Below are 12,961 nucleotides of genomic sequence, written 5' to 3'. Positions count from 1 at the left end.
ACCAAGGCCAAGCTGGATAAGTATTACCCGGACTCTGCACCGTCGATTGGAACAATTCATAAGTGGTTTACCGAGTTTCGTTGTGGCCGTACGAGCACAGTTTATGCTGAACGATCTGGGCGCCCAAACGAGGACACTACACCAGAAAATGTCGAAAAATACATGATATGATGTTGAACGTGTGGGCAATATCGTGCATTCAGTTTTGGGCATGAAGAAGCTCTGCGCGCGATGGGTGCCGCGTTTGCTCACAGTGGACCAAAAACGAATTCGTGTGACAACTTTCCAGCAGAATTTGGCATTATTTTCGCGTAAGCTGACCGAGTTTTTGCGCCGATTCATAATCATGGATGAAACCTGGATCCACTACTACACTCCTGAGTCAACGCAACAGACAAAACAGTAGCTTCCACCGGACCTGACTGCTCCAAAGCGTCCAAAAACGCAACAATGGGTCGGAAAGGTTATGGCCTCCGTATTTTGGGATGCACATGGCATAATATTCGTGGACTATCTTGAAAAAGGTAAAACCATAACCGGAGCATACTATTCATCATTATTGGACCGATTGAAAATCGAAATCGCCGAAAAACGACCGCATTTGAAGAAGAAAAAACCGCTTTATCATCACGACAATGCGCCTGTTCATTTATGCTTAGTTGCACAAGCAAAATTGCATGAAATCGGCTTCGAATTGGTTCCTCAGCCACCGTATTTACCAGACCTGGCCCCCAGCGACTATTACTTGTTTCCTAACCTGAAGAGATGGCTCACCTGTAAGCGTTTTTACTCAAATGAGGAGCTCATAGCTGAAAATGTGGCGTATTTTGGAGACCTTCCGATCGAGTACTTTTCGGACGGTATCAATAAGTTAGAAAATCGTTGGACTCGCTGTATCGACCTAAAAGCAGAGTATGTTGAAAAATAAAACCGACTTTGGTCAAAAAAACGTCTCCGTGTTTAATTTTTCAGGGAGTTATCAGACTGCCTGGTATTATGAGAACCAGGTTTGAATGAATCTCTTCAAGGCCAATGTTTTTTGCTGTATTGATTGGCTCGATCTCTGCTATTTCACAGGCATATAAAGCATGGGACTCTCGTGAAACCCGATTTCTGGCCTAATATCATTGTTATGATTTTGAGATCACCACATATTTGCCATTTGTGATTCGTGTAATTAACTTTTCCAAGAAGCATTTTAACATTGTTATATTCTTTTTTGATGACCGTTGAGTGAGCTATAGGGATAGGAGCGTAAGCATTCGTGTTATGCAGTAAAACAGCCTTAATGCTGCGTTTTGGCGAATCAATGAAAAGTCGCCATCTTCGTCTCTGTACACATTTTTCTTCAAATGGTTCATTAGTCCGTTAACGTCAATGCAGTACACTAAAGACATCTCTTCGTCTTTAACGAAAAACTTTCTGAATTCTTTGTCCCTGTCGCGATAGAATGAAACTTTGTCTTTGACTCTAGAAGATTTCTTCTTTTTAGAAATGAAGCGACAAATTCAGCGCCGTCTTTCGGTAATCCAAGATCTCTAATAAAATCATTCAGTTCTAGTTGCGACACTAATATTGGGACCTTCAATTTCATTTTCTGCACGCCATATTCGTCATCTTTTTCGTCATTTTCATCGGAATCAGCAGAACTATTTTCTGTTCGATCACTGGTTTCACTAGCGTCTCCATGACGTTGACTTTCAACTTCCATTCTATCATCTTCTAAAACGCTTAAATCAGTCTGGCGTGCATTTTTATTGATTTTAATTGCTCTTGTGACTATGCACACATTAATGTACGAAATGCTATTTTTATTTTTGGCGTTGAACCCTTTGACGGAATTCATCCATTGATGAAGAGCTACGGTTGCATGATGACCACGTCGGAGAGCCTACCTTCCCACCCTGACCAGGCGCCGATACTGGGGGATGGCATGAACGCCGTTTACCCAGGGACTCAGCCAATGTGGATCCGTTGCCCACCGTCACCACGTTGAGGTGCCCTGGTTACAGACAGGCGAATAATGCTAGCAACAAACGGTTACGAAACTCCAGACATTTACTGATATTAATGTCAAAATATGAAAGTACACAAGAACAGGGTTTCCAGCGTAATCGGTTAGGTAAGGTCAGGTTTTGTTAGGTTTGGATAGGTTAAACCTCTATGCAGGTTAAGCCGAAGCTGAATAAAACGGTACCGCAAACACAACGGGACAACACAATCAGTTTAATTGTGTTTCGTGAGGTTAGGTTAGGTTAGGCTAGGTTAGATTTATTTCTAGGTTAGGCTCGAGTTGACCCATTCGATGTAGCACACATTTGCTACTGGGAAAATATGCTTCCAGAGCTTTACGTGTAGTTCAATAAATTTCTGTTAATTCAGGTTAGGTGAGGTCAGGTTCTGTTGGGTAAAGCTATGTTAAATAAGTTGATATCAGGCAAGAGTTGATCCTTCGCAGTCGTCGACATGTTTATGAAGTGAAAATTTGCATCACTGGCATTATTTTGAAATTTATTTGCCTCAGTGCATGATTTTTCGTCAGTTTTTGAGGTTATGGCTCAACCATGACGTGATGGGTGATTTTTGATACCGAATTTGAATTTTGCGCCCCAAAATCCATAGGAATACGTGTGTCTTGTTACCAGATCCGCACACTTTTTTTTTGTGTGGCTGTGGTATTTACGCTAGAACCAATATTTTATTTTTTCAAATCCAAAGTCGTCTCGCAAAACGAGTATTAATTAAGTTTTTTTGTGAGCCTCTGCGTATAAAGGCTCATTTTAAACATTTTTAGTATGTATTGTTAGCCATACAATAAGCTACTATGTGAAAATAACCTCAATGCATAGGTTACCTTTTATGAAAATTTCCTTTATATATAGAGCCTTAGCTTTAGCTACTAAGCTAAAGTCGCCTTAACGTAGCATCGTATAAATAAGGTAAGTATTTTACAAACTATTTTCGCTTTATAGAATACTAATATCAATCGCATACATTATTACTATTACTATTATTATTTAACTAATTGAATTAATTTAATAAATTTAAATAATTAATTATTGTATACAGCAGACATCGAGTTTAGTAACACTTATCATAGTAATAATAATTCAATACATTTTTTACATTGAATCTATCCGAGGGAACTGTCTTGTTATCTAAAAATCATAAATCTTTGCCAAGCAGGACCTAGAAAATAGTTAATTAATTAAATAAATAAAATAATTTTAATTAATTTAATTTATTTTATTAATTTTATTGATTAAATAATTATCTCCCAAGGGACAGCGAAACCTTGTAGTTGGTGGGAGGGTTTACGGGTCTTACCGGACGATAGTCCGGAATAGGTGAACCAGAGAAACTGCGTTTCGAGGTGCAGCTGCTTGGGGGATCTCACGGATTCCGATCTGTGGGATCTAAACTAAGGAGCGGTCCTTCCAAGGGGTACTAGCAAGACCCTGTGGAATATCGAGAGCGCGAGTCCTCATGTTTCCGAAGCCAATATGTGATCGTCGTGTCGAGGGCTGGATGGCACCAGGGTAAATAAATCCTTGCAAATAGAACCAAGTTGCCTTCAGGCTAAGACATCTATAAGACAGCTTAGTATAAATACAACAAAAATATAAGGAGGTATAAGCAGGAAGACTGAAGGGGCTTCTGTGAGGAATTGAAAGATCTTCCAGAAATAACAAGGCTTCACATAATCCTAGCGAAAACCCGAAAGCTCGCCTTGGGCGCATAAGGCTCGAAAATAGCGAGTTTGTCGAAGACGAAAAAGCGACGCTGAACCGCCTGATAAAAGTTCACTTCCCGGGTTATCGGCGAATTCAAACCGACCTAGAGGAGGAAGACTAGGGCCAAGAGTTGGCATGAAAGGATGGTAGAGTGGCCATTATTCCCAAACCCGGGAGGGAGGGGTGCACTCCTGCAATAGACTTCAGACCGATGAGCCTAGCGTCTTTTATTCTAAAGACGCTGGAGAGGCTGGTTGAGAGATATATGAAGGATGAGGTACATTTGACCTCACCGCTGCACAGAGGGCAGCATGCTTTTCAGGCAGACTGCTCGGTAGAGACGACACTCCATGTTGTTGTGGCAAAATTGGTGCAGCAGTTTGGACAAAAGGGGTATGCTGTGGGAAAGTTCTTGGATATAGAGAGTGCCTTCAGTAATACCCCTCCAGAAGTCATCTGTAGAGAGGATTTGAGGTGTAGAGTACCAAACCGGTTGGTAAGCTGGATAGGAAGTTTGTTACGCCGAAGAAGACTCGAAACCAGACGGGGTGAAGGCCTAGTTAAAGGAGTAGCGCCACGAGGGTGTCCAGAAGGGGGTGTCGATGGGCCTTACAAGGTCGCGCTGCGCATTGTAGAACTCTGGTGCGAGAGCTCATGGCTCTCGATAAATTCGGAAAAGATCAGTATGGTCATTTTCACGAAGAATTACGAGTTGCCGAAAGTTGACGCTCCTGTTTTTTGTAGCGGGATGCTGACGTTGTCAGACTCGGTTAAATATCTGGGCGTAATCCTAGATAGCAAACTGAACTGGGCAAAGCACCTCGAGACCCAATGCAGAAAATTCGTCATGACTTTCTGGATGTGTGGGAGAGCTTTTGGGTTGACATGGAGAATAGGGCCTATAATTCTTGCATGGCTCTAATCCGCTGTCCTAAAATGGGGGCTCCTTCATGCGGCTATGGTCTGGTGGCAACGTACAGAACTCAAAACGATGCAGGACAGGCTGCCACGATTGCAAACGCTAGCTCTCGATATCTAAGAATCATGAATCTTTGCAAATCAGGACGTAGAAAATATTTTGCAAATTTTTCCTGAAAAAAATGGTTACTAAATTCGACTTCTGCAAGGTAGAATAATTAGTAAATTAAATTATTTGAATTTATTAAATTACTTAAATTAATTAAATTATTTAAATAATAATAGTAATAATAATTCAATTTATTTTTGAAGTTGAATCTCTCCGAGGGCACTATCTCGATATTTAAGAATAATGAATCTTTGTGTATCAGGATGTAGTAAATAGTCTGCTGTCAAGAATAATTAATTAATTCAATAGATTAAAATAAATTAATTGAATTAATTAAATTAACTAAATTGATCAAACTAATTTAATTAATTAAATTAACTAAATTAATTGAATAATAATAGTAATAATAATTCAAACAATTCTATCAGATGGTAGCTTTGAGAAAGCATCCAGAGGTGACTGTTGTCGCCTCCAACGCTCGTGGCCGCTCGTAATTATATACCTACGACATTATCGCAGGAGACTTCAAGCATCGTATTGAATTAGTTGAATTAAATTATAACATTCTAATCTCATCAGTCACTTGACTTAGTCCGTGGCTATGATGTATAACCGGATGTATAATTAATAAATTTAAATTAATTAAATTATAATAGAATAGAATAATTAATTAATTAAACTGTTTAATTAAATTATTTACAATAATTGAATTAATTAAATAATAATAGTAATAATAATTCAATTAATTTTTTACATTGAAAATCTCAGAGTTTCCCAGTGGGCACAAAATTTGGCGACGTCTTTATGACATCGTCACGACATCTTTACGACAACTGTAGTAATTACGACAACTTTATTTTTACTACAACTTTACGATATCCTATGTCCATGTCGTTAAGGTGTCTTTACGATGTAGTAAACCGTAACCGGGACGTCCTAAAGACGTCCTTAGAATGTACCTCTATGTTATATGATTTGTCGTCTTTAAGACATCCTTTGGATCTTTTCATGTCTTTAAAAGGTCCTCAGGACGTCCTTCAGACGTACGCCGAAAGACGTATATAGGACAAGTTTAGGACTTGTATGCCCGCTGGGCAGTTGATAACTTAGAAAACTTGGTAGGAGAGCAGTTATCACGTAATTACAAAATTCCGACTCGAAAACAACTACTGTCGATAATATAATTATTGGCAATGCCTGACTGGTTTTCTTTTTTTTGCAAATTAAGAGAGCGCACCATAACCTAAAAAGTAGTATTGTTCTTCACATCAACTTAGGGTAAGGTGGGGCGAGATGGGCATAGGGGATAAGATGAGACACTTAATTTTCTCGTAGGTTATCATTTGTTTTGTAAATATTTTTTGTATTAATTTTAGGGAAAACATTATCAAACTTCTTTTGTGAAATTTTTTCGTATAATGTGGAATACATGTGGAAAAAACGAAAGTAAAAATTCTAAGACCTGTATTCTGCTATTTTTCATTTGTGAAGAAGATTCAAGAATCACGCAAAATCACATATTAGATATTTTCCAGTGGTTATTTAAATAGCTTATTTATTAGGCCTGAAGTTTTCAACAGATTTTTATATAATTGTAAAACCGAAATAGGTGAAATTTTTATTCGACTACGAATGTCATGTGGGACAGGATGAGCCACTATTTTAGGGCGGAATGAGCTACCTCTTCCTGTGCATTAACCTATCCTTTTAGTGTAGTAGTCAGTAGGTTAGGATGCAACGTTTTATTTTATCAGATTGTGCATGATGCTAATTATGGTGCAAGCGTATAAAAAACTAATCTTGTCGACAAAAACTCTCAGAAAAAGTATGACAGTAGCACTGTTGTAGGTATGATTAAATAATATGAGATGCTGTCAACTAGAAGAGAGAACACTTTTTTTCTGGTGTATTTCTTAAATAAATTTGGTTTAAAACTCCTAAAATACTATAAACATGAGAAAAACATTGTTGCGGTTTAAAAATACGGCAGACGTTTAAAAAAACTGTTTAATACCCCAATATATATAAAATTCAGTGTCATGCAGTAATTGTAGTAGACCAGTCGAGTATTACGGTAGAGGTTACGATTAACGATTACATCATTTTGAAGTTAAATATGTACTTAAAATTTTCCGTTCAATTTTGTAGTAGAGTATATATAATGTTTTATGTTCAAGCAATGAATCAGCCGATTTTAAATACTGGCGTGAAAAGGACGGCCATGCTCATCTCGCCCAACCTTACCCTACGTTCCGTGTCATACACTAAGATGTTTCCTGTTTCCTTTTTTACAATCACATTTTGGTGCTCTCCCAAAATGACTATATGTTTTCAGGGTGCGAATTCCATAACTTTTTTTATACTGTTCATTTTTCTCATTATAACGAAGTTTTCACGAGAAATGTTCTATATGTGCGCTAACTTTCCAACTTGCCGTTAATTCCTCCCGCCAATTTCAGTGTTCACTCACTTCCACCTACCATTTTTCGTCGGGTGAAATAGTCACACATCGAGTGACCCCCACCCTTCAATCTCGTGATTTCTGAACGGTTCACCCGGGTGGATACGCCCACTCACCCAGCGCCGCTAAACGAGTCCGAGTCCACCCGGGTGCATTTGGTGAGAAACCTGAACGAACCCCTTGGTAGTACAGTCGGACCTCGATTCTGTCAACCACCGATTTCGTCAACTTTCCCTCATCTGGTGTCCCCACCACTAGTCCCCCTGTTTGTTTTTAATGTCTGCGCAGATGATGTCCCGCACGCACACATAACCTATAATATTTCATTCATATTATATAGACGATGTAGACTGTACATAAATATGTTAGCGTAGTACACGTAAAAGAATTTTGTATATAAAAAATGATTGCAAAGACTTATTATAAGAAAAAAACGGCGGATAGGCTACCACTAGCTGATGCATAGATACCAATAAGTGATGCAGCACGCAGGCCGCACGGCGTGAGAGCGCGATATGTATGCGGGACTAACGGCACAGTGCCCGCACGACTTACAGATCGAACGTAAATCTCCACTGTGCCCACAAACAATGTGCGCGACGTGCCGCATAGCATGTGACCGACAAGGCGTCGGAGTAACGTGCGAATTAAAAAAAAAAGCTGTAACTTTCATTTATGTCCTTTGTTATGATTCTGCAAGAGGAAAGTAAGGATGGCGTCGCACGATTGCAGAATTGCGTTGCGTTTTGCGTATTGCTTCAATTCACTAGACATTGTACTTGTTTACTTGTGAAAACTGCAATTGTAGTACTTTAAAATCAGCTAATTGTTGTTAAAATTTACCATGATTTTGAAATATCTATGATAAGCAAATATTTTATTTTGGGACTGTGATCCTGTATTGAAGTATTGTAAAATACAGATTATGATTATAATCGGAAAATAAATAAATTTGAATTATAGTGCGAGTAATTTTACTTCAATTTTTTTTACTTTTTGCTTCGTTCTGTGTATTCAGGTATGAAAGATTTTTATAAATTGAGTAATAAGCTGTAATCACTTCATGTAATGAATTTCGATTTTCTGCTGAATCGATAAGTTTAAACATTTAACTTTACGTCAGATGTATAATTTCTATAAACTAATGTTTTAAAAACCGATCATCAACACACTTTTCTTTTGAGTTTTTTAAATGAAATAAATTTCATATGGATTTTGTATAGGTTCAGAGATTCAAAGGACCCGCCATTATTTATTACTGCGTACATGTCTACTGCGCAACTTCAATTCTCCTCTGAGCGATCTCGATTACGTCAACACTCCCCCCAAAAAATTGATAGAATCGAGATTGCCGACTTGAAAATCTAGAGCTCTAAATAGGAAGGTACTATGGCCCGCCATGTTTATTCCATCAGCTGGGCATATGGGATAATCCTTTGTGTTATAACGAAATGTATATTGTGCTCCGCTGCGAGAAAACACGAACTTTGCACCATACGTATGATGCAACTGCATCGTCGGAGGAAACCAATTTCGCGACATCATGTGCGCGTTTTAACTGCTACTCTTTGGCGTTTAATCTTTACCGTGTATGTACGTAGTTAGTACATGTATGTAGATCTTCTAAAGAACAATAAAATTTTATTTCTTGTCAAATTTTCCTCAAAACAAAGAAGTTAGAATAAGGTAATAAAGCATTTTGTCTGCTCTACTAATAAATATACATCAAATCAGTGGAAGAATTTATGTTAAAAATTTTAATTTGTTAAAACACTTAAGAATATTCTTAAAAAGCGAAGTAGAACATGGAAATATTTCAGTCTTTCGAAAAAAAGCAAAAATTAAATAATGTAGACAAAAAAAATGTTTAAACAAATTAAATTTGTTTAAACATGTATGAGTATTCATAATAAACCAAATAGTGCTTTAAACTATTAACATTTGTGTTAAATCAATGGGAATGTGTTAATCCAATGGGAAACTTCATTGCATTTGCGCCACCCCTAAATATTAACTGATTTTGCTCAAATTAAAAAAAAATTTTTTTGCATTCGCACAAAAATGGGAGGTGAGAGCATAGAAATTCGAGAAAAAAAATCCACCAAGTATAAATAAGAACCGCCCTGTAGTAATTACCTTTTCGTTGTCGCTTTAAGTGCAATTCAAACTGTCAAATACTTATGCGAATTGTCTGCTTAAAAAAACGTTTCACACTTTGTTCCTTTTGTACACACAATGAAAACTAATAATTATGCCTCGGCTGGGAAGAAATACCCAACATCATAATGGAATTCCATGGAAGGATTAGTTTTTCGAGCGAAAGAAAGTAAAGAAAACATTCGCAGTGTTGTTTGATTCTTTCGATAATAATTATTATGGTTCATATTCCATAATGTTATATATGCAATTATTCAGGGTCCCCCTAATTATAACCTCAAAATGCTTTAAAATTTATTAAAATTTAAAGAATTCTTAAATATTGGTATTTGCTACGAGATTTACGAGACGAAACAAATAAAGTAAATAATATACTACGAATCGATAAACATGAAACTCTGAAAAATTATCCAGAATTGTACATTCTGCAGTATTGTGAATTACACTATCAAAAATGATGAACAAAGCAGCATCATGCACTGAAAGTTTTCATTCGAACGTAATATACATCAAAACGCGTAGAAGACTAAAGAGGTAAGATACGTAGTAAAATACGCGCAGAAAACCACATATAATACGTTGAGTATTATACGTCACCAACCCTGGGTCCGAATGTACGATCAAGTAACGCAGAGAAATCAGCGCCACACAGCTGTCACTCGTTTTGGTATCCATTCATGTACTTTGGTTATCCAGTTTACTCTCATTTTTTAGCTGTCACTTGATTTGTTTCGAAAAAGCAGATAGCAAGTGCATATCCCACAACCGTGAAACCCGTTTCAGTTCCGGGAAAATGTTTGGAGTGCATTTTTAAAACCCCAAAACCGAATTAGCAAATTTCAAATTGGAAACGTAGAAACACCAGAAATGTGATCAAATTTACTCTTCAGAGTTTTCCAACGAACTTCCATAATTCTTGACGTCTTATTTTTGACGTTGAATCGATCAGCTGATAACTATTGTTGACAGTAAACCAACCGGCGGGGCTCAGCGTCGGAATCGCCTTCTTTTTCGCACCCGGGCGAAATTTTATTATTATTGGTTTGTAATAACTTAGAATTGTTTCACACCAGTACAAAAAATCTACAAGAATATATAACCATTAGAAAATTTTAATTATTTTCTGAAGATGAACATTTCTCAAGATGGGACTTGAACGGATTTTCAAGTATCACATTCTAAGATGTTCCTTGATTTTTTTAAATAGAGGCATCTACTTTATCGACGTAAAAGTTTTTTTCCTATTCCTATAGTATTTCACTAGAAAACTTTCTTCGTAATTATAAACATTTTGATATATACATACGTTCCTTAGTCCTTTCGGTATAACTTCCTAAATCCTGAACACGATATCTCAACTTGTGGACGTAGTGAGGACCGAAAAAAAAATGAAAATCATTTCATTCTCCACACAAAAATTTTATGAATGAATTTGGTCACGTGATCTCGACTTTATCGACGTTTCTTTTTCTCTCCGCCTGTTGACTGCTAACGTTTAAACGCATCATCTGTAAGTAGCAGTCAACAGGCTTTATACGTCTTTTATTGTTTTTAACTTTCTACCATAGCAAAAAAACTATTGCGTTTATTTCGTGACCTTCTATAGGGAATTTTAACGTAGAATCCGCATTTCAACAATTTAAAACTTGATCTTGCTGGTTTTTTTTAGTTTTTTAAAAAGAAACCGCATGGGGAATCAATCTTGCTTCGCTCGCAAGTTTGAGCGTGCCCAGGGGCCGCAACTGTTTTTTTCTCGCTCTTCGCGCTCGATATTGTATTTATCTCGTGCTTCGCGCTCGATTATGTATTTACCTCGCGCTACGCGCTCGGTCTTTATATTTTCGCACATTCTTGCGCAAACATTTTAAAATTAAGACTCAAAACATCCACCACTGTAATTTTTTAATTGTGAATTCTCTTTCGTTAAATGATAATTTGAGCGCACCTGCGGCACCCGACTCTTGGCAATCGCACTCCGCACTTCGTCTTTGCATTTCTTCCACATTCGGACACAGACTTCTTAAAATCAAAGGTGAACGGGCCGACAATTGTAATTTTGTGATTTTGAACTCTCTTTTGTTAAAGCTCTTTTGGCTCTAACGAGCACATTTTCATCACGTATCTCGTGCTTCGCACTCGATTATGTCCAACATGTAAACTTTCCTACATTATACACAACACTTTTATATCAATTATAATACATTTTTTATGTAACTCTGCCTGGGATTACTTATTAAAAAATTGCAAAATAAAAAGCAAATTGTATTTATCATGATTATTTTTGCATTTCTTTCTTATTTTGCTTTAAATTATATTCAAAGCTGCTCTGACACATGTATCATTTCAATAAATGTATATCATTACAATTCATAATCTGCATAAAAATATAATCATACTAATTCTTATTTCCTTGTTTTTATAATTTTTTATTTTTAATGTTGTTTTTTACGATTAAATAAAAACTATTGCGCACCTGCATAGGGTCTAATACAGGAACCTATCTAGGGTCCTATATAGGAGCCTATGTCCTCTTTCGTCTTTTCTGTGCTTTTTCCAAAAAGTTCATTTTTGCATTTTTTATCTTATATTTTACGACTAAAAAAAGATCTACTCGTCCAATCGAAGAATAATTAATAATAAATTTATAGATCTTTTTAGGCGAACAAGTTTTGTCTGGTAATTTAAGTTCATACCTTGTGTCATTTTTTCAAACAAATTTAATATTTTTATTTTGAATGATATTTTTTACGACTAAAACAAAAACTACGTGTCCTATCAAAAATTATAGCTCTTTTTTGGATGAACAATTTTTGTCTCATTTTTTTCGTAGCTTATATCGGAAAGTGATTTATTATAAATTTGTAGTTCTTTCCAGGGCGCGCAATTTGAGCTTTTTCATTTTTTTCGTATCTTGCATAGTTTCACCAAGAAATTGAATTTTTCATTATCATGCGTTATTTGACTTAAAAGGTTAATTTCGGTTTGTCTTTTTGGATTTTGAAAATGCTCTAACTCTGATAATTTTTTTGTATAGAAAAAAGTCATGGGGATAAATTGTTTGAGTTTCTGAGTACTATGAACAACCGTACATAGATTTTTAAAATTTTGAAAAAATGTGGTTTCAACATTTTTTTGTACGATCAAATTTGGAATTTTCAACTTTTTGACCAAATTGAAAAAGTTGTTATCATAATCTTGTAGGGCTTTCAAAAAGCAATGTTTTTCTTTTCATGACTTTTTTTCATATCATACGTTGTTTGGCTTAAAATTTTCATTTCAGTTTCTTTTTTTTATTTTAAAAATGCTACAACTCTAGTAACTTGATTTTTCGAAAAAAGTCATTACGATAAATTGTTAAATTTTTTTAATACTATGTATAACTATACAGAAAATTTTTGAATTTTTAAAAAAGAGGTCTCAAAAATATTCAAAATGTGCCCACTTTTTGAATTTTCATCCAAAATGTCTGGTTAACGAACTTGACGTTTAGTTTAGGACACTAAACGAGTGTACCAAAGGGCAATCTAACAGATTACTTTTTCAAAAGTTATCGTGTTCACAGACAGGCAGAGTTACATACAG

At 36.2% G+C, this 12,961-nt stretch overlaps 1 protein-coding gene across 1 annotated transcript; it reads left to right on the top strand.

Annotated features, from left to right (window-relative positions):
* Positions 1-3,945: 3,945 nt before the first annotated feature.
* LOC117173647 lies at positions 3,946-4,656 on the top strand. Its single transcript, XM_033362288.1, has one exon. The coding sequence runs from the start codon at positions 3,946-3,948 to the stop codon at positions 4,654-4,656; it is 711 nt and encodes a 236-aa protein (XP_033218179.1).
* Positions 4,657-12,961: the final 8,305 nt, after the last annotated feature.

Source organism: Belonocnema kinseyi, chromosome 5, assembly GCF_010883055.1.
Source record: "Belonocnema kinseyi isolate 2016_QV_RU_SX_M_011 chromosome 5, B_treatae_v1, whole genome shotgun sequence".
Classification (NCBI taxonomy): domain Eukaryota; kingdom Metazoa; phylum Arthropoda; class Insecta; order Hymenoptera; family Cynipidae; genus Belonocnema; species Belonocnema kinseyi.
The sequence above is the reverse complement of the archived record's forward strand: the minus strand, read 5'-3'. Positions and strand labels throughout refer to the sequence as shown.

What these genes read in the sequence shown, in the direction of transcription:
- LOC117173647 (XM_033362288.1), top strand. Translation starts at nt 3,946, where the DNA reads ATGAGCCTAGCGTCTTTTATTCTAAAGACGCTGGAGAGGCTGGTTGAG.